This window comes from Protopterus annectens, chromosome 10.part0 (assembly GCF_019279795.1).
Source record: "Protopterus annectens isolate FY-2018-M chromosome 10.part0, PAN1.0, whole genome shotgun sequence".
In the NCBI taxonomy this organism is placed as follows: domain Eukaryota; kingdom Metazoa; phylum Chordata; order Ceratodontiformes; family Protopteridae; genus Protopterus; species Protopterus annectens.
Window position 1 is genome coordinate 849754936 of NC_056744.1, and position 22858 is coordinate 849777793.

At 42.6% G+C, this 22858-nt stretch overlaps 1 protein-coding gene across 2 annotated transcripts in view; it reads left to right on the forward strand.

Moving 5' to 3' along the window:
• Window positions 1-22858, forward strand: part of ZNF644 (zinc finger protein 644) — a 1505096-nt gene that overhangs the window by 876612 nt on the left and 605626 nt on the right. For both annotated transcript variants that reach the window (XM_044085655.1, XM_044085656.1), the window contains one exon: window positions 3474-6446. In XM_044085655.1, coding sequence (XP_043941590.1) covers window positions 3488-6446 — 2959 coding nt within the window. In that variant the 5' untranslated portion in view covers window positions 3474-3487. The remainder of the gene's footprint in view (window positions 1-3473; window positions 6447-22858) is intronic.

The window sequence follows — 22858 nt, forward strand, 5'->3', positions numbered from 1 at the left end:
CCAACGCAGGACCCAAGACTTTGTTAGTCAGGCCGACTGAGGGCTACCTGCAAGCAGATAACCCAAATGTAATGACTGCAACAGTGAATACACTCGAACATCTACATTTATGGTAAGTGTACACAACTGTAATTTCTTTATTTCTGCAGCGTATTAAACATCTTTATTTTTGGAAGGGGGATAAGTTCCATGACAGCTAGTTGGCACCCCCCCTTCCCCATTGTCTGAACTCTGTTGTCCAGTTTATCTTCCCCAGTTCCAGAGGTCTACCAGCAAAGACCTTCATTTTTATTTACAAAACAAAACTACGTGTCATGCTATTTATTATAAGCTGAAACAAGTAATTTTTTGTACTGGGGAGGATAAGAGTTTATTTTTTCATGTTTATTTTTCCCCCCTTGGGTTATCACACTTAACTAGCTACTTTGGTCCTGCACAAAGCAAAGTATTATACATCAGTGAAATATGTCCTTCAGTCTTCCTTGTACGTTGTTTTGTGGACAGCTTGGGCAGTAGTAGCCCTCGTGAGTTTCTTTTCTTGTATGCTACACCTGCTGTGTTTTACAGATTTGTATGCAGGTTTTATAATATGTAGATATGCATACAGTTGTGTGACATTTCTTAAATCTTGCCAGTAACCTTAGTCTCTTTTGTTACTTGTCTTTTCTCTGAGGTCTGATAGTCGTATTACAAAAGTCTTGAGTCATTTTTTTTCCCTTTCATTTTAAGAGTCTGTACTCAGTTTAATAGTTAAAAAAAAAAAAAAAAAGTTCCAACTTCAGGCTTGAGTTGAATTTTGTGTAACCCATTTGGATTGATGCCAGCTTTCATTCTGATTTCTGAAAGCAAGATAATGTGCTTTAAAAACATTCATAAAACATTTTGGCTTCATCTTACTGTGTTGCAAGACCTCACATAGTCCTAATTTTGTTCTTTAGAAAAACATACTAATGATTTAGAATTGTGTGCAGTTGCTTTAGTGTCATGTGTTTTCTGTACATTATTTTTGTGGAAGCTTTTCATAAAGTGGATTTGATAATGAGGCATGTTACAGACATTGCTATTCTGATGACTTGCCACCCTGCTGTTCAGGGGGTACCAGTGAAGTTCGCTTTAAATGGGAAGCGTCTGTTCTTTCTGTGAGCCCCTAACACCAGAACAGATGGGTAGAACATGGAGCACGGAAGGTTTTACCTCTGAGGTGGTAACAGTGAAGCCACTCATTAACACTGAATTTACCACTTCGTTAGCAACGTTTCTTCCTGTTGAGGGAAGCTAATATCGAATGTCAAATTGACTAAGCATGCATTTGTCTAGCTATATCACTGTAACAGGCTTGGACACCAGACAAAATCTTTCAAGTGAAAGACTCAGTGGGTTTTTAACTACTGATATGTGTCTTTAGAAGTAGTATTTCCTTTCAGATTGCTAGATATTAAGAAGTTTTCTCAGCAGTAAGCAGTTCAAGACATTTTACAAAAACAAGGGCAGTTGATTCCAGTATGTTCTTGTTGATATTATTTTGTACACTCTTACTGTCACTCTTAAGATTTCTATTACCTGTTTGTACATGCCTACTTTATGATTTTTCATGTTTGCAGTGCACAGGTTCCTGCTGGGAGATATCTTAGCACCATTTTAAGGTGATAGCACTGATTGCAATCTTATTAGAAGTGTATTTTTGTTCCCATGGAAATTGGTAAGTTTTACCAACTGAGAGTTGAAAAGAAAGGAATAATCAGAGGACTATGGCATTTTTTTATTTTTCATTGTTCTGGCACTACTCTTTTTCTTCAAAGCAGAGCTAATGTTTCAGCATTTTGTTCCTGGGTATATTTGATAGATATGCTAATAGAATTAATCAGGTGGGCTGTCTGGTTGGCTGTCTCACAGTAATTTAAAATTTACAAGCCTGTCTGTATCCCTGTGTTCACTTCTATAAAAGGTACTGTAATTCTCCTTTTCAAATCCCAACAAAGTAAGTAAAATTGGCTGTGGGGTGTCCCATTATGAACTCCTTTGATCACATTTGTTAAATTGTCACAGCAGCATACTGTTTTATGTATGTTAGTAACGTGTTGTCACCCTAAAACATAGTGAATTGATTTTTTTTTTCACTTCTGTACATAAAATGATTCTTGTGTTGGAAAATATTAGCCGATCAGTACTCAAGCTTAGAAGTGGCATAATTTTTTGTTTAACTGGGATGGCCTGATGGGATTTTCAGTAGAGGCCTGCAGAGAAAAGATTATTTAAAAAAAATAAATAAATAAACTAAACATGGTTAGTAAGAAGTAATAGTGTAGAGTTGGTTATGTCTCATTCATATAAATTACAGTCTGTGAGATATGCATTTTTATCATTAATATTATATTATTTCTTTAAAATATGTTGAGAAGCAACTGAATTTAACCAATATGTGTATTTCTTTGCTGAATATTAGCATTCAGAAGAAAAGACAAACATCTGCAATTGGCAAATGTTACTTCAAGTTCACCTGTAGCTAATAAATCCGTATATAGCTCATTGATGTTGCAGTGATGTTTTTTGGCCTTGTAGGCAAAATTCTTGCAAAAATGTGGCACTGAAGACCAATGTGAAGAAAAGAGCTTGTCAGGAGGTATCAGGATTAGATTTAGGGAACAAGTAAATGTGTCAGAATATGTTAGAAACATTCCCGCTTAACTCGTCTAGCTGATTACAAGTGATGATAAACTTGATACTGAGAGTTTCTGTGGAATGGGATATTCAGCTGTACACAGTGTGCAGCAGAGTTGAACAAGATAGGAACAGAACAGTTACAAATATGTTTTTGGAATGAAAACCTCTGCCTGCACTGCTGAAAAGCACTTCCAATTGTGGTTGTTGATGTTGGTGTGCTGAAATACACTCCTGAGTAGGATATATTTTCCAGCTTCTATTGTCTTGAAGGAGCAAGTAAATGATACACACTTGGTCTTGCATTTATATGAACCATTTTGTTACGAGTGCTTGTTTAATTTCTTTGTACTAGACTTTTAACCTATTCGCATCTTTTTCAACTTCTTTGCTCAGTTTTAGGAGGCTATGATTAAGCCCAGTTATTTCTGAAAGTAATGTAAGTAAACACTGCACGACAAATGTAAGTTTTTATGAAGTTTTACACCTGCATTTGTAAGTGACTTGCATATTAATATAGATAACACTGATATTAACAGAATGCAACAAAAATATGTAATTTAGAGGAACTTAAATTTGTAGAGGGTATATTTTGTGATGCTCTCCAGCAAAAGCTTGCAGAACTTCTGACTAATGGAGTCATTGTAAATAAACTGTTAATACTGGTGCATTCATTTTGTAAAGTAATTTGCAGGAGTCTCAAGTGGTTCTGACTTAACGTTGTTGCTGACTTTTTCTTGGCAGTAAAATTGTTTTTTTGCTCAACTCCATGCCGTTGTGGATGACGTGAATAAATGTTTCTTTTTTTCATACAGGGTAAACTTTCATAATGGATGACTTGACACCAGCTGTGAATTTTCGAAGTGCTAAAGAGACACTAGATGATGATACAAGTATTCTTTCTAGTGATGGAAATACAGAAACACTCAAGAATCCTCATGAAAGTCAGGCATCATTTCAGAAAAACAATATGATGTTATCTGAAGAACGAACAAAGGACAAAGCTGCCAGGTCCATAGGCGGAACCCATCCAGCTTTTTTTAGGCATTCTGGAATTCCAGCTGTTTGTAATTCAGACCATATCTTACCCAAAGGTGGTGTCGTTAATGGACCAGTTTCACACACACCCTTAACAAAGATGTCTGTTATGAATAAAGGTGGTGTTGCTTTAAGTGTTGCACAAACTTTGGGTCACAGAACTGCAGATTCTAAGATTCCTAATTCAAAATTAGGTTGTGATCTTCAGATACTAACAAAAGGTATAGATAAGTCAGCACAGCAAGTCTTGTATCTGCTACCTAACATACCTACTCAGAATTCAGTTAACTGTGCAAAAAAAATAACTACCTCTGTCCCAGTCACTGGCTGTGAGGCAAGTACATTTAAGATAACTAGTATAAAAACAGAGGACTGTGAAGAAAGCATAAGTCAGATGCAGGAAAATCATGGCAGGTCTTCAGTTACAGATAATTATAGAACAGAAACAGTTAATGATTTAAACTGGGATCCAGAAAAGGAATTCATGCAGTTTCTTATGACAGATGAAGATGAAGTTAATGAATCTCGGTTGCATTCTAATGTGAGTTTTGAAAGACAGAAACGAATTTTAGATGATGGCAGTGTAGAGGACTACACTGATGATTTTTATTTTGATGACTCCGTTAGTCCTAGGAATTCAAGTATATATAATGCTAATGTGTCAGAAAATATTGAAGAAAAACCTTTCATGTTCTACCAGAAGTATTCTTTGAAAAAACACGGCAGTGATTGTGAAGTGCTTGATTCAACTGATAGTCTTTCGAAGGAAAGTTTTGATGCAGTTAATTTTAGTTTCCCAAATGGTAGAGGAGATAAAGGAATGTCACCTGCTCGGTCTTCTAGTACTTTGTCATCTTCCACTTTCAGAACAAACCACCCCATGCCTAAAAAGTCTTCTGATTTAGAGCCCTCATTTTTTCCATGCACTAAATGCAACGTGAATTTTAAGGAGAAAAAACATCTGCATAGGCATATGATGAATCATTTAGATGGGAACAGTAATTTTCGCCATATGAATGTGCCAAGACCATATGCATGCAAAGAATGTGGGCGTACCTTTAGAGATCGCAACTCCCTACTGAAACATATGATTATTCATCAGGAAAGAAGGCAGAGGTTAATGGAAGAGATCAGAGAATTAAAAGAACTGCAGGATGAAGGCAGAAGTGCAAGACTGCAGTGCCCACAGTGTATATTTGGCACCAATTGTCCCAAAACATTTGTTCAGCATGCTAAAACACATGAAAAGGATAAAAAGTACTATTGTTGTGAGGAGTGTAATTTCATGGCAGTGTCAGAAAATGAATTGGAGTGCCATCGTAACATTGCTCACGGAGCAGTAGTTAAAAAGTCTTCCGAGGCACTTACAATCAAAACTGAAAAAAACTCTTATATAAGTGATTCTTTAATAGAACCTTCAAAAAATCCATCCACTTACATGTGCAGGTTATGCCCTTTTACTACATATGCTAGAAGTATTTTAAAAAAACACATGGTTTATTTACATCAGATTGCTTGTCGTGATCAATTTACAACCCATCCAGTGCCAGAACACAAAAGTGAAATTTCAGATCATCCAAATTTAGACAGACCTAAGCAATTGTTTAACATGCAACAGTTCCATACATTTCCAAAACACTCCATATTAAAGAAAGATATAAAACGACCATTTGGGCCAACTGGCCTGTCATATAATTTTAAAGAGTTGTATAAGAAAAATCCAAAGATTCAGAAAGCTAGAAAATCTATGCCTCAGGCACCAGCTACTGCTGTTGGCAGTCAAAACAGCCCTTCATTTAAGAATGCTGTGCTAAAACGTGGTGTTGACCCAAGGCACGTTCTTTATCAGCATGCTCAAAGAGAAAGAAGTGACATTAGAACTAATAGGACTCCTTTTTATAGGACTAAATATGAAAATTTTAACAAAATAAGATATTTTCCAAACAAAATTTTTCCACTGAATATTAAAAAAGAAGATGTAAGCTATACTGGCCCCGTATCTACTACAAAACCAGGAGGTGCCTATAGTAATTTTCGTCCTGCTGCTGCATTTAGTGTCCGTGAGAAGCTACTGAAACAAAAAAGAGATGGCATCAGTAAAACTGCAAAAGATTTTATGCGTAAATTAAACTGTGATCGCCAGAATTCCACTGAAAAGTTTGATCAGTTCTCTGATGATATTCACAGTGTGAAACGTATAGTCTTGCCTAAAAGTGAAAGCTTTTTAAAGAGTAAAAGCTTTGATTCACGAGCAGTTGATAAATTTAATGAACATTCTTTACAGTATTCTTTGTCAGCTGTACAAGATGGTGTAGAATATGAGGATGATCAGAACACTGTGAATGCACACCAGCGAGGCCGTAATGCACACAGTGACCATGTAGATAGCAAGAAAGAGCGAGAGAGTCATAACAGTAGGTTATACTTTGACTACTATGATGATGCTGAGAAGAATGACAAGCATTCTCAAGATGAACAAAATGCTGAGTATTTAGAACATTTTGGACTGAAATTGCCATATAGTTCGGATTTCAACTGGGATGAGTTACCTTTGGAAAAAAAGACATGTCCATATTGTCCAGCCATGTTTGAAACTGGTGTAGGATTATCAAACCATGTTCGTGGGCATCTTCATAGAGCAGGGTTTACCTATGAAGCCCGCCATGTGGTTTCACCAGAGCAGATAGCATCTACTGATAAGGTACAACATATCAAAAAGACTGGAACTCCAGTAAAGCGTGCCAGAAAAGGTAAACACTTCTCTTCAGTTTGATGGCCTGAGATAATGTTCTATTTGTAGTTGGTACTTCTGCACTTTTTCTCAAACATGAGGAATGAACCACGAGAAATAATTTTGTTCAAATAACTTCAATGGAGTTTAACCCCTTTTTTTGTGTTAGTTATTGTGAACACATTTCTGAGAACTGTGTTGAGTGACTGTATATCTGCTTTTAAATTAAACAGTTGTACCATCTTGATTAATTGTAAATAGGCAGCATGAAATCTTATTGGGAAATAGTAGTACTTGGAAAATTGGTTGACAGAGCAGCACTTAAGCACAGTATTTAATGTGAGGTGGCTATACATTCTGGAAATGGAGTGAGGTATGCGTTTCCTTACTAATTATCTTGCTAAATTTTAAAAGCTATATGATGCCTAATTGCAGATGCACTTGTATATAAAATGAAAAGCAACAAAGGACTTGTATATAAATGTTCTATCAGTTTAGCTTTCAAGCAGAGCTTCAGGGGAATCAGAATCATAAATCTGTGTAGGTTGAAGGCACATAATGACAGACTGTTTGGGTATTCGGAAGGAAGTTGCAGTACAGGTGAAAGTAAAGGAGCCAAAATAGGCTCATTAGTCAGAAGGATGGCAATTACTGTAATTTTTCATTTGCTAAGGGAGACGAGGAGGATTGTCATCCTTTCTATGTAGTAGTTTCAGTAACCAAAGGAATTGGAGTAGTATACCAAGGGATTTCCAGGACATGTTTGCACCCATATGATAGACATTTATATAAGGCAGAAGAATTGGCAGATGCAGAGAAGCAATACATACAGTTATGGAGGAGGTGATTGGGTTTGGGAAAATCGATGCTCAAGAATACTGATGTGCTGTAGTAAAGGGTTAGAGCATGTTATTCTCATTAAAAAGTATCACCCCAGAAGCAGTCTAACCACATCAGATGGTGCAGTAACTACAACCAGATACCTCTGATAGTTGGGTTCATGCTGTTGGCTTGCTGGGTTGTGGTTATTTCTTCTTGCCCTCACCTTGGCAAATTTGCACTGCAGTTGGTGAACATATATTGGGAATAAGGACCTGTCTGTGTTTAATGTGGTAATGTTAGTCGTGCAGAAGCAGTAACCATTAGAAATCACTGCTTGATGTTTACAGTGAGCCCAACTGCAGGTGGACATAGTGAAGTTTTCACTATGCTGCAAAAAATTAAAAACAGTAGAGTGAGGCAAAGATTGCAAACAATGTTAAAGAAGCTACAATGTATCATTGAGCAAATCAGTGAGCACCATTAGAAATTTTTGCAAAAGGAAGCTTGCTTGTTCAATAGGTATGTGTAATGCTGAAAACCCTCCTCGATGGGTCCTTGGTTGGAGTTATCTACTTGGTTAGTCACAGACACTTTTTCCCCCACAGAAGCTCGTATGTTTGTGGGCACAATTGTGCCATACCATTGCATACTGTAACATCAGGATATACAAGCACATGTAGACCAAGAGCCCTTTTGTTCTTTTCTGCTGCTCATGTAGTTCTGATTTTGATTCTAACATATGTCATTGAAAATCTTTACTACTTGGAAGAAAGCCACAGTGCTTATTTGGTCATCAGATAACCTGCCAAGGCCTACAGTGGCATTCCTATTGTTCACACATGGAGAAATATGAGAGAAAACTACCATGTGTGTTGTAACCATGTCATCAGCAGTCATCACTGCTGTAATTGCCCAAGTATCAATACTGCTCCCTTGTGGACATCAGAAAGAAGAATTGTTAGTTTGCCTTGCTACCAGGAAATCTGGGCTAGTTGAAGGTTCCAGTTGTGTTGATCAGCGGGTCTGTCCCACATGCAGCCGAAGCACCGTCACCATGGCTGAGAGTTGGTTGAGCAGTGGTAGACTTTATGGAGTTAACAGTTTTTTAAAATGACCCTGCATGTTGTCCTGAAGTGCCAGTGGGCTATGATTAACCTGGAGAAGGCTCTGCATCCTCCATCTGCCACCCCTGAAGAGGGCTGCGTGCTGTATTTGCAGCTCATCCCCAGTTTATTTTTCAAGACTTATTCTCAACCAGCCTGACCTAGGGAGCAGTCTGTAAAGTCACCTAGTCGCAGGTGAAAAAAGTGCTGAAGCCTGAGGATTCCTCTTTTAGAGTTCCTTCCACAGACCCAGCCAGGTTTATTAACCCTTTTGGGGAGTGGAAATTTTGATTGTGGTACAGGAGTGCTCACTCAAGGGAAACGTGATAATGTCAGGACATCACAGGCCCTATGATTCCAGTCTTGTTATTGGCATGCACAATGCCGAGTGCCCTGCTGTCGTTTGGCCAGTGCACACTCACCCCACATGTGTACAAGCTTCCCCTGTAGTTGGTTATTTTTTGGGGGGAGGCAGGGGACTTCCCCCTCACTCATGTTTTAGGGGAAAAGTTGAAGACTCAGAAAACATCTTCTCAGGGAAGAATAAGAATGGTGGTGAGATGTTCTTCGTTTTTCATTGTTGCAGTCCTCACATATGGGTTATCCGGCTGCTAGTAGCCCTTAGTCGGCCCGAATACCAGAGTCCTTGGTATATGACGTCAGCTGCCATGGGTTGTAAAACTGATGTCAGTATGTCAGGTATAAAGGGAGGCAGCCAACGCCATTTCCTCAGTCTTTCTTGCCACAGAGCCCGAAGCAGATGCAATTCGCACTAGTGCCGGTCGGCCGTTTACTTTTGTTTCGCTTTCCAACTACCAAGTTGAAAACGCCTTCAGATAATTAACCTGTTTGTGGATCCTCTTTTTTCTTGCTTTAATGAATGTCAGATAAAGTTAATAATTTGTCTTGCCTGAGGAAAACAGATTCCGCACCGTGATTTCCATTCCTGTTGTATAACTTGTTTGGGTCTTGAACACAACGTCCCTAATTGTGCTCTCTGTGCTTCCTTTAACCCACGTACCATACACCGTAGAGCTAAGATTTTGTATAAGCATTTCAGTCTCTAGCCTAAGTTCGTCAGTATGGTGTCTTCTGGTCTCCCGACTTCAGATATACCTAGGAAAGGCAAAGACAAGGACCTCGACAGGCCTAGGGTTAAATCTACTGACGACGCACCAGTGAAATTGGTCGTCAGCACAGCGGTAGTCAGTGAGGCGCTTTTGCAGCCCCTACAGTCCGCTGATTTTCAGCCGCAAGCCTCTGCCAAGACCTTTATGGAGTCCTCCACCACAGGCTGCTATTTTGTTTTCAGACCCTCTGCCTGTCGCCGCCTCAAATGGGTCCAGAGACGCTTTGCAGGCACCAGCTTCTGACACCTCTTCTCTTTGACATGAGACCAGAACCAGACCCGACTACCTTAATTCAGACTTCTGCAGTTGCTAGGCCTCATGAGTCCCTCCGGATTGCTAGTAAACCTTCCAGCTGCAAACCTACTCACAAGCAGGCGTCGGCCTCCCCTCCTGTACCTCAGTCTCGGTTGGTAAAGATGGCTGGTGATCTTCTTTCCCTGATTAGGGGCTCTCATCCCCCCCCTTCAAAGAGGGCTGGGGAATTACCTCCTGATGTTTTGTCTGTCTCAAATTCTGAGATTTCCAGTATGTCTGCTGGTGAAGAAGGAAATTCTCAATGTTTTTCAGGCTTTGAGGATTCTGATGCTGAGGACTGTGTCCCTTCTGCCTCCCCTCCAGAAGATTTTTCCTTTGGGAATACTTTGAATACTCTTAGGGAGCATTTTAAATGGGAATGTCAGGATTTTCCACAGTCTAAGGAAAGAATCAGGGAATTTTTAGATTTGCCACAGCGTAAGCCTCTGGCTATACCTCCAGTTTTGGAAGTTGTGGATGATGTTTTCATGCAAAATTCTTTAATTCCAACTTCTGTACCTCCTGCACCCAGAAAACCAGACAGGCATTACAGGGTTCCTGAATCTCATCAATTCCTTTTTAAAAACCCTACTGCTAATCCAGAAATTATTTCTCAAGGCCCCAAGGGTATTAAGGCTACTATTGCTAAAAACCCTATGTCTTCTAATAAGGATTCTAGGGCCTTGGACAGATGGGGTTAAAAAGTTTATACCTCTGCAACTCTTACCATTAGATCCGTGAATTGTGTTTTTCACATGCTTAAGTATCAGCAGCATACTTTGGAGGCTATTAAAGCTAAGCTTGGAGATATTCCTTCCACGATGGAGAACAAAGATTTACAAGACTTACTGAAATCTGCCACTTTAGTTAATAAGCATTCACTTCATTGTGGTTTTGACACTTTGGAGGCTTCCTGCAGAGCAGCAGCCACTGGTTCCATAATTAGAAGGCTTGCTTGGCTCAGGGAGCAGCCTCTTTCTGAACCAGTTAAATCTAAATTGCTGGATGTTCCTTTGCACAAGGACAATCTTTTTGGTAATAAGGCTGAGGAGAGACTAAAGAAGGTGGAGGATAAGGCAAAATCTATGCAAGCTGCAAGATATGTCCTTCAGGTTCAGTCTCCTGTTTAGTAGGCATTATCCTTCCAAGAACTGGTCTTTCCCTGATCCTGGCAAGCAGGGTCGCTCTAGGCCTAGGGGTTTCAGATCTTCCAGAGGGCAGGCTTCTGCCCCTTCAAAGGGCTAAACAGTGGCATTCTTCTTATGCTAAATCAGGGAGTTCTAAGCCAGCTTCCCAAAGCAAACATTCTCAATGACTCCAGCTATCTTGTGCCTAACTCTGTGGACCCTGGTTTTCCTTTGTGGGGAAGGTTCGCAGAGGTATGGTCTACCATCACTGATGACAAATGGGTTCTCAGTATAGTAAACCAAGGTTACAAGTTTTACTTTCACACCTTCCCTGTTTTACAAGGATACCCAGACATACCCAGAACTATCAGGGCAGAGGTAGAAACTCAAATTTCTTCTCTACTGACTATGGGGGCTATAGAGCCAGTTCCTGCAAATTAGGCAGGCCTAGGTTTTTATTCAAGGCTTTTTCTGGTACCCAAGAAAGGGGGCACATGGCGCCCTATTCTGGATGTGTCCATTCTAAACACTTTTCTGGTGATTCCCAAATTCAAGATGCTCACCCTTCAACAATTACTACCAATGCTGGGCAAAGATTCATGGCTGGTAACTTTGGATCTCAAGGAGGCTTATCTGCACATCCCAATAAGGGAAAGTTGCAGGCATTTCCTTCGCTTCAGGGCTGGGGAGCAACAGCTTCAATTCTCTGCATTGCCCTTTGGCTTATCTACTGCTTCCAGAGTTTTTACGAAGTGCCTGGCTCCAGCTATTGCTTTTTGCAGGCAGAGAAACATTCAAATTTATCCTTACCTGGATGACTCAGTTAAGCACACTCCCCAGAACAACTAGAAAAGGATTTGGATTTCGTGAAGAACATTCTCACCTCTTTGGGTTACACTCTCAACGAAAAGACATCAAAGTTGGTTCCTTCAAGGGAGATTGTTTTCCTGGGAGCGAGTCTGAATACACCCATCCAGATGGTATTCCTTCCTCAACAGAAGCAAGAAGATATTTCTGCTTACTTCATGAACTTGGCAAGCATGACCCAGCTCTCTGCAAGGCAATTCCTGCAAGCACTGGGGTTCATGGCTTCATGTATTTTGATGATCCCATATGCAAGGCTGCATATGAGAAAACTTCAGTGGTACCTCTAGAATCTTTGGTGTCAACACACGCAGGACTTAGACTTGATTCTTCCCCAGATTCCCTGTCTACAAATGGAGTTCCTCTGGTGGGTGAAAGCCTGTCCTCAGAACAAGGGTCTGACGCCTCGGATGTTGCATGGGGGGCTCATCTGGGGGACAGGGGCATACAGGGGACTTGGAGCACCTATCAGATTCATCTGCACATAAATTTAAAAGAATTGATAGCAGTGCCGCAGGCCTTGTTGGCTTTCAAGGACCTATTCTACCCTGGGACTCTGCTGATCAGGACAGACAATACCACAATCATGCGGTGCATCAACAAGCAAGAGGGGACTCACTCTTACCCCTTGTGCAGACAAAGCATGCATGGGCTTACATCGAATAGCCCAGTATCTTCCTAAGGAGGCTAAACTCCTTGGCGGATCATTTGAGCAGACATATTCTGGATCCTCACGAGTGGCAACTGAACAGGGACATTTTCCATCGCATCATTCATCATTGGGGCACTCCACAAGTGGATCTTTTCTCCTCTCACACCAATCATCTCCTTCCAACCTTCTGCACCAGGGAGTTTCACAGCAAAGCTTGGAGGGTGGATGTGTCACACATCTCTCAGTTTATGCATTCCCTCCTCTGCCTCTTCTTCCCAGGGTGCTGCTAAAGATAAGGGACAAAAAAAAAGCTATTCTGATAGCTCCCGATTGGCCCAGGCAGCATTGGTATCCCCTCCTTCGCAGCCTTTCCCAGGGTCAACCTTGGAATCCTCCCTGGTACCAGATCTGTTGGTTCAGGGAGGGGGAAAGTTCTTTCATCCTCATCTTCAAACTCTGCATTTAATTGCCTGACTAATGCTTTAAATCTTTCCCACAGGTGGTTGCAGTTATTCAGGAGGCCTAGCACAAGAAAATCCTACGCAGATAAATGGAAGAGATTTTGCTCCTGGATGCTAGCTAAAGGAGAACACTCTTCTCATCCTTCTCTTTCACTCATTCTTGACTACCTAGCAGGATTGCTTAATGGTGGGCTTTCCTTTTCTTCACTCAAAATTCAAGCTTCAGCAATTTCGGCTCATTGATGTTCATCATGTTTCACTGTTGCAGTCATTACACTTGGGTTATCCTGCTGGCAGACTACCCGCAGTCGGCCTGAATTCCAAAGTCTTGGTCCAGCGTCGGTTGCTGTCGCCTCTTCCCTGATGTCAGTGCGCCAGGGGTACAAAAGATGCAGCCAACGCCATTTTCTTAAGTCTTTATTGCCGCGCGGTGCCCGAAGCAAAAGCAGTTTGCAAGTGTCGGTCGGCCGACTCCTGAGATTTTTGTGTTCGAATTTCAGATCCGAAGTCTTCATTTAAAGCCAAGTACCCCGTTGGGGAAACTTTTTCTTGCCCCAGACCGATGTCAGAAAAAGTTAATAATTGTATTTCTTGTGGGAAGCAAATACCTCATAAGGACTTCCATTCTTATTGTATTCCTTACCTAGGCCCTGATCACGACGTTGTTAATTGTAGGTTTTGTGCTAGAATTAACCAGCGCACTATTAAGCGTCGGCACGATTTTGCATTTCACTACTTTGGCCGAAGATTTAATTACACAATGTCGTTGGATAGCCATCTGACTACCGCAATTCACAAAAAACGCAAGGGAAAGGAAAAGGACAGGCATCCGAGATCCAAAACTGACAACGAGGCTTCTTCTAAGCCAGTCGCCGGTTCTCAGTGAGGTGCTTTCGCAGCCCCTGACGCCCGCTACCTCAGAGCCGCAGGCTGCATCCGACTCCCACGTGGAGCCGACTAGGCCACAGGAAACTCAAGGTATTGGACACTCGGAAAATATCCCTTCAGATGGGTCCGGAGCCACTGAGCAGGCATCGGCTTCTGAGGGTGTTTTCAGGCCTACACAGTTATATATAAAACTAACTTCAGCTTCAAAGGCAAAGACTAAAGCTCCACTAAAGACAAAGAAACAAGTACAGCAATCCCATGGACAGGCCTCCATGCCTAAAATACAGATGCTCAAAATGGCTGAAGAGCTAATTACTTTGATCAGGGGTTCCCATCCCCCTCCTGATAAGAGGCCAAGGCAAGAGACAGAGTATGAATCTTCAGATCAGGTTTCCATTTCCTCTGGTTCCACTTCTGAACATGAATACTCTCTTCCTCCGTATGAGGATTCTGATGCTGAAGAATCTATCCCTTCAGCCTCTCCTCCTGAGGATTATTCTTTTGGGGAAACCCTGCATACCATGAGGGAGCACTTCCAATGGGAGAGCCAAGACTGCTCAGAATCTAAGAAAAGGCTTAGAGACTTCCTTTTACTTCCTCAGCACAGACCTCTTGCTATTCCTCCTGTTTTAGACATTGTAGATGATGTATTTTCAGAGTCTGGACTGTCTCCGGACTCTTTATCTCTAGCACCTGTGAAGCCAGACAGATACTACACGGTTCCAGATTCCCATAAATTTCTTTATAAAAACCCTGCTGCAGACCCAGAAACTATATCTCAGGGTCCCAAAGGGGTCAAGGCTTCCACTGCAAAAAACCCTATCTCCTCAGACAGGGATTCAAGGGCACTGGACAGATGGGGGAAAAGATTTATACTTCTGCTACCTTGGCTGTAAGAGCTTTAAATTGTCAGTTTCATATGCTTAAATATCAGCAATACTTACTGTCACTGCTTAAACAGAAAATGTTGACAAATTCTGAATGTGCAGAAAACAAAGAAATGCAGGATTTATTGCTGAACAAGTGGGAAAGCATACTTTGCAATGTGATTTTGACTCTCTGGAGGCCTCCTGCAGGGCCGCTGTTACGGGTACTGTCATTAGGAGGCATGCTTGGTTAAAGGAACAGAATCGGCCTGATCATGTTAAAGCAAAATTATTAGATGCTCCACTACAGCATGATACTTTGTTTGGTGTTAAAGCAGAAGAGGTGCTGAAGAAAATGAAGGACAAAGCGAAATCTATGTAGACAGTTAAGGATTTCTTACAGGTACAGCCACCCAGATTTAGCAGGAACTGGCCTTCAAAGAATTGGTCATTTCCAGTGTCAGACAGGCCACAAAGAGACAGATACAGACGCCCCAGAGGCAAATCCCAGCCCCAAGGCTCATACAGGTCTAAACAATGGGGTGCTTCTACCTCCAAAAGCGGAGAAGACAAATCTCAGCCATACAGGAAACAGTCCCAATGACTTTCCTCTGCCAGCACCAAGCACTTATCTTCTGGCAGCCCCCTTAGGGGGAAAACTAGCACTTTTTTCACAAAATTGGCACATCACCCAGGACAAATGGGTCTTGAATATAGTGTCACAGGGCTACAGGTTCCATTTTCACACCCTGCCAAGATCAAAAGGTATGCCAGACCTGTCACACAATCAGTGGGCAGAGGCACAAAAACAAGTTTCATCTCTCATGGACATGAGGGCCATTCAGCGAGTGCCGCAGCAAGAGCAGAGACAAGGATTTTACTCAAGACTTTTCTTGGTACCCAGAAAGGACAAAGCCTGGAGAACAATACTCGACCTGTCTACTCTAAACACATTTCTGGACATTCCAAAATTCAAAATGTTGACTCTGCAACAACTTCTGCCCATGCTGGGCAAGAAGGCTTGGCTTGTAACATTTGACCTAAAAGAGGCATACCTGCATGTCCCAATCAGACAATCTTGCAGAAGATACCTCAGATTCATAGCTGGCTCAATGCACTACCAATTCTCTGCACTGCCCTTTGGCTTATCTACTGCACCCAGGGTCATCACAAAATGCCTGGCACCAGTAATTGTATTTTGCAGACAGAGGAATTCAAATATATCCTTACTTGGACGACTGCCTTATTCAAGCAGAGAACAAGGACATTCTACTAAAGCATCTGGCGTTTGTAAAAAGATTACTAATTTGCCTAGGGTACACAGTAAACGAAAAGAAATCAAAACTAGTACCCTCTCAAGAGAATATTCCTGGGTGCAAGCTTAAATACAACTGCCCAGATAGATTATCTCACGCCATACAAACAAAGGCAACTGACTTCTTACTTCGAAATGTTGGCAACAAAGACCTAGTTATCTGCAAGAAAAAATCTGCAGGCTTTGGGTTTCATGGCATCCTGCATTCTGCTAATTCCATATGCAAGACTGCATATGAGGAAACCACAATGGTATCTAAAAAGTGTTTGGACTCAGCATTGCCACAGCCTGGAAACATTACCCTCATTCCCTGCCTGCAATAGGAGTTTTGATGGTGGGTACAGGCCTGTCACCACAACAAGGGACAGCCATTCACTTTACCCACAGCCAGGCAGACATTAACAACAGATGCATCAGACTATGCCTGGGGGGCACCCATGGCAGGAAACTGTATTCAGGGCACCTGGTCCACAAGCCAAATGCATCTTCATATCAATCAAAAAGAGATGCTAGCTATTCAAAATGCCCTGACAGCCTTCGAGGATCTGCTTCGTCCAGGACAACTGCTGATAAAGACGGACAATACTACCATCATGTGGTACATAAACAAGCAGGGAGGCACACATTCCTATCCCCTCTGCAGACTAGCCATGACTTTGTGGGACACAGCATTGACTTACCAAGTACACCTGCAAGCACAATTCCTGCCAGGAAGGATGAATACTCTGGCAGACAAACTAAGCAGAAACCTGACGTATCCCCACGAGTGGAAACTGGATCCACAAGTCTTCAGCATGATAACAAAGAAATGGGGATGCCCAGACATAGATCTGTTTGCCTCCCCTCACAACTGCCAACTACAGAGATTCTGCACAAGGACTTATCACAAGCAAGCATGGAAATTGGATGCTCTGTCATTCAGCTGGAAAATCCTAGCAGTATATGTCTTTCCTCCTCTGCCTCTCCTCCCCAAGGTACTCCTAAAGGTCAGACAAGAGAAGCCAAAAATGATTCTGATTGCCCCAGACTGGCCCCGCCAGCACTGGTACCCAATCCTAAAGAGCTTGTCTCAAGGCCCAGCCTGGACATATTACCTCTAATTCCTCACTTACTGACTCAACGAAACAAATCAGATCCTGCACAGCCAACTCAGGACCCTAAATCTGGCAGCATGGTGGATAATGTAGCCATTCATAACACACCTCTCTCTAAAGCAGTGGTGGATGTTATTTTGGAGGCCAGGAGGCCCAGTATTAGAATATCTTATGCAGAAAAATGGAAGAGATTCTGTGCTTGAAACCAGGCACAAGGAATTGACACATTTGTACCAAATATTCCTCAGATTTTACAATACCTAACTGAGATACTGGACAAAGGCCTATCCTTTTCATCAATTAAAATCCATGCCTTTGCCATTTCAGCTCATTACAATACGGAACCACCTATTTTTTCTCATCCATTGCTAAGGCAGTACCTCAGAGTGGCCAAAAACATAAGACCTCCAAGGAGAGCACTAATGCCTGCATGGGACCTCAATTATGTCTTGGAAAAATGTACACTGCCTCCTTTTGAGCCAGCCAATACAGCTGAGATAAAGTTCTTATCATGGAAAACAGCTCTGCTCCTAGCAATAACCTCTGCAAGACGAGTCTCAGAGTTACAGGCACTCATGGCTGTGAAATCTTTTATCATTTTCCATCCAGACAGGGTTTCTGTGAGGACAAACCTGACATTTATGCCTAAGGTTGTGTCCAGCGTGGTCCTTAACCAAACCATTCATTTGCCTACTTTTTATCCAAAGCCACAGAATAAGGGTGAGAGACTCCTGCATTCTTTGGACATACACAGACAGCTACGCTTCTACTTGGACAGAACTAAAGCTTTCAGAAAGACTGAGCAACTCTTAGTGGCATAACCTGCAGGATCACAAGGAAAGCCTATCTCAAAGCAGACTATTTCAAAATGGATAGGCCACTGCATTCGTTTTTGTTATTCACAACATGGCAAATCAGTGCCTAAGGGCATTAGACCACATTCAACCAGAGCAGCAGCCACGTCAGCAGCCTTCCTCAGAGGAGTACCAACCAAAGACATTTTAGAGGCTGCAACTTGAGTTCGGTGCACACTTTTACAAGGCACTACCATTTACCTCTCTACTCTAAATCCAGAGCAGGCTTTGCCACTGCAGTTCTGCAGGGCCTTATAGCCTCTCCTAACCCTATTTAGACCCAGCCACCCAACCTCAGCTTTGGGATTCAACCCAAGTGTAATGACTGCAACAGTGAAACACGATGAACATAGTACAGTTGTGTACCTACCATAAATGTAGATGTTCGAGTGTATTCACTGTTGCAGTTTAGGTTACCCACCATCCCCCTTTTCTTTGCTGGGACTTATCTGTACTTCTCTATTCTATACAACCTATGTGGTGTATTTGCTTGTAGATGAAGGAAATGTTTACTTTAGTGCATGCATACTTATTGGCATTATTTTAGCCTACCCTTTTGGAGGCACCTGACATCTGGGGCAAGAAAATGGCGTCGGCTGCATCTTTTGTACCGCTGGCGCACTGACGTCAGGAAAGAGGCGACAGCAACCGATGCCAGACTAAGACTTTGGAATTCAGGCCGACTGCGGGTAGCCTGCCAGCAGGATAACCCAAGTGTAATGACTGCAACAGTGAATACACTCGAACGTCTTCATTTATGGTAGGTACACAACTGTACTTTCTTTTGAGCAACCCATTTTTTCTCACCTTTTGATAAAGCAGTTCCTGAGGGGAGTTAGTAATCTTAGACCTCCCAGGAGAGCTCCTACTCCTGCTTGGGATCTTCATTTTGTCCTGGAAAAAATTACTCTGCCTCCCATTGAACCAGCTGCCTCTGCAAACTTGAAGTTTCTATCCTGGAAGACTGCTTTCCTTTTAGCTATTACTTCAGCTAGAAGGGTATCTGAGCTGCAAGCCTTAATGGCAGTAGAACCTTTCATTATTTTTCACTCAGATCGGGTTTCTCTGAGAACCAGTCCGTCCTTTATGCCTAAGGTGGTTTCCAGTTTAACCTTTAACCAGTCTATTCACCTGCCTACATTTTTCAACAATCCCCAAAATAAAGGGGAAAGGATTCTGCACTCTCTTGATGTGCAAAGACAGCTGAGATTTTACTTAGGACGGAATCCTTTTGAAAATCTGAACAGTTATTGGTTAGTTTTGCTCCTGGGGCTCAGGGTAAAGCTGTTTCACAGCAAATCATCTCCAAATGGATTGCTCATTGTATTCACTTTTGTTACCTGCAGCATGGGAAGATTCCCCCTCAGGGTATTAGGACCCAATCTACTAGAGCAGCCTCTACCTCTGCAACCATTCTGAGAGGTGTGCCTACTAAGGACATTCTGGAAGCAGCTACTTTGTCTTCTGTCCATACTTTCATAAAGCATTACAATCTACCTTTGTTTTCTAAATCCAGGGCTGGTTTTGCCTCTGCAGTTTTGCAGGGCCTTCTTGCCAACCCTTAATCTATGATCCTTCCTCCCCCTTTGTCTTCTTACTGGGCTTTGGGAATCAACCCATATGTGAGGACTGCAACAGTGAAACACGAAGAACATAGTACAGTTGTGCACACTTACCATAAATGTAGATGTTCGAGTGTATTCACTGTTGCAGTCCTGGTTTCCCCCTTTTTTCCTAAGGCACAGACTATAGATTTTTATTTTTTGTATGACGTGTCCAGGGTGCTACCATTCCTGGGTTAGCCTTCTTTTGGGGGCTTCTGACAGTTAAGGCAAGAAAAACTGAGGAAATGGCGTCGGCTGCCTCTCTTTATACCTAACGTACTGACATCATTTTTACAACTGGCGGCAGCCGACGTTATATACCAAGGACTCTGTTATTCAGGCCGACTGAGGGCTACCGGGAGCCGGATAACCCATATGTGAGGACTGCAGCAGTGAATACACTTGAACATCTACATTTATGACCGTTCCTTGGAGAAGACCCTTTAGCTCATTATTGGTCTTTCTTAGAGTGGCCTGTTAACCCATTCTTCCTGGTGCCAGAAGTGCTCCAGCAAAGGTCCATCTAGAGAGAAGTACGAGGAGACTTTGGTATTTCTCATAACCAGTTCCATTGAGGAAGAACCATTCTACCTGCTTGGTAGCATCCGTACTCTGCTTCTTTGGCCACCATGATGGTAGATGCTCTTTATAAGTGTGTGACTGAGTGGAGTGAATCCTTGACCAACACCTGCTGTGATCTTAATGCAGCCCAGAGCTTACATAATTTTGGTTCCCTTAGCACAAGACTGCATGTCAAGGCTAATGTGTCTCAGCTCCTTGTCATACTTGTCTGCATTCAAGTCCTTCTAGCAGACCAGACAGCGGAGAAGATCCAGTCCACCTCTGTGATCTAGGCTTAAGGAGGAAGTTATAAAGATGGTCTGTATGGCTTCAAGTGGGTTACTGTGCAGACTTCTGCAGTTTAGAGCATTTCTAATACTGTGGCTTGGGCCACAGGTTCAGGAAAATGCCTGCAGGTTATGGTTTGACTGAGGCTGTGATTAGTTCCAAAACTCAGTCTGAGGTGCCCAATTTTTAAAGAAAGTTCTGTTTGGTCTGCTGTCTTTGGACTTGGTGTGTGACCTCTTAAAGGTCAAGCACATGCTCACCACTTTGGAAATAATTGATGTTCTTCGTGTTTCACTGTTGCAGTCATCACAGTTGGGGTTATCTGCCTGCAGGTAGCCCTCAGTCGGCCCAAATACCAGAGTCTTGGGATTTCTGCATCGGATGCTGTCACCTCTTCCATGACGTCAGGGGTATAAAACATGCAGCCGACGCCATTACATCAGTCTTTCTTGCCGAGAAGAAGCCCGAAGCAGAAGCAGTTTGCAAGTACCGGTCGGCCACTACCTGAAATTTTCTTTTTTTGAGTTTCAGACCTGAAGTCTTCTAAAGCTAAGTACCCTGTTGGAGATTCTTTTTTCTTGCTCTAACCAATGTCAGAAAAAATTAACAATTGTCTTGCCTGTGGAAAGCAGATACCTCACAGAGATTTTCATTCTTACTGCGTCACCTGTTTAGGCCCAGACCACAACGTCCCTCCCTGTCTGTTTTGAGCCTTAATGCCCCTGACATTCGTCGTTGGGCTATTTTTGTAGCTAAATTCTTTCGCTCTCGTTCTCTGTATTCCAAAATGGCTTCGGTAAGCCATCCGACTACCGATCTTCCGAAAAAGCGCAAAGACAGTGTCAGACCCCATAGGCCAAAAACTGCCGACGCTTCCGTTAAGCTAGTTGCAGGTCTGCCAGTACTCAGTGAGGTTCCTTTGCAGCCCCTGGCCCACTTCTACAGATTCGCAGGTCCTCTGCTGAGACCCATTCGGTGTCCGGTATGCCGTGAGATACTTCTTCGACTATGGAACCTGCGGATTTCTCTAGCTTGAATGGGTCCGGAGCCGCTGTGCAGGCACCGGCTTCTGAGGGTGTATTCTGACATACCGATATTCATATTAAACAGACAACTTCATTTTCAACTAAAACTACCAAGTTTCTCAGGCCCAGAGTTCGCACTACGCTTAGAAAAACAACATCCAAAGCACATGCTCAAGCTCCCATGCCACAAAAGTAAATGCTTAGAATGGCTGAGGACCTTATTACTCTAATTAGGGGAAGCCAGCCTTCCCCTGCTAAAAGACAAAGAATTGAATATGTTAAGTTGTCTATCTCGCCTTCATTCTAGCTGGATGGGTTCGGAGCCGACCTCGGCTCCAACTCGGCCACTCTAAAAGCTCGAGAGTTGGTTCCACCAGCTCGAGGCTCCCCTTATATCCCACAATGCTAGGCGTGAGTTATCCCAGATCTCGTTTGCCGCTACAGCTATCGAGACGTGTTGCTTCACCGGCTTCAGGTTAGTGTAGGAACTAGTTTAAACAGTTGAGTTACACCCTTTAATTTAGTTTTCCATACAATTTCCCCTTACCTTAAGGTCTTTTATCCCTTTAATCTAGTTTTTCTTTAATTTTTTTACCTAAGAACTTATAGTTCTTCCCTTAGGCCTTCGGGCCCTCCCATTCCCTTGGAGTGTGTGTGTTTTTTGTAGGGAATTTATACATTAAACAACTAAATTCTTAGTTTAATTTCTATTTTTAGTTTTTTAAGTGTAATCGGTGTGCTTGTGTTTGTGTGTGGTTACACTTGTTCCTTGTTATGTCCAAGGATTCGAAGGTCTCAGACTTCAAGAAGTGTGACTCGTGCTGTCAGAAAATGTCTCTGACAGACGGTCACACTTCTTGTGTGTACTGCCTGGGACCTTTACACCTGCAGGACTCTTGTGCTGTTTGCCATGGCTTCAGCCCCAGAGTCCTGCAGGAAAGAAAAAATAAACTTATTTTAAGAGGTTTACTTAAGCCTGAGGGTTCCCTTACTGTTCCTTTGGGAAAACCCTCCAAGGCTTCTAGGTCTTCGGCTCCAGCATCTGAGCCGAGGCCTAAGGCTTCGAAACCTCCGTCTACATCGGCTCCGGCTGGAGCCGATGAGTCTCAGACTGTAGTTTCTGTGGTTTCCTCGGCTCCGGCTGGAGCCGAGGTATTGGAAATTCCTTTGTCGGTTCCGACTAGACCTTCGGAACCGACATCTAGAGAGAGGTCGAGGTCACCGTCCCTTGGCACCGTTCATTCGGCTCCAGCATCTCCCTTGCTGTCTGAACGGAGCCATAGATCTCACTCCTCTAGGTCATCGAGGCTTTCGGACCATGACCTTCAGAGGGTAGTGAGTCGACTTCTTAAGTCCGAGGCACTGGCCCAAATGCTTCAGAGCCCGACTCATCAGTCGATGCCTGACCCTGTCCCCATTATGTTCCTCCTCCGACTCTGTTGAGCTCGGAGCCGGCGTTCGAACCGAGACTGTGGTAGCGTCG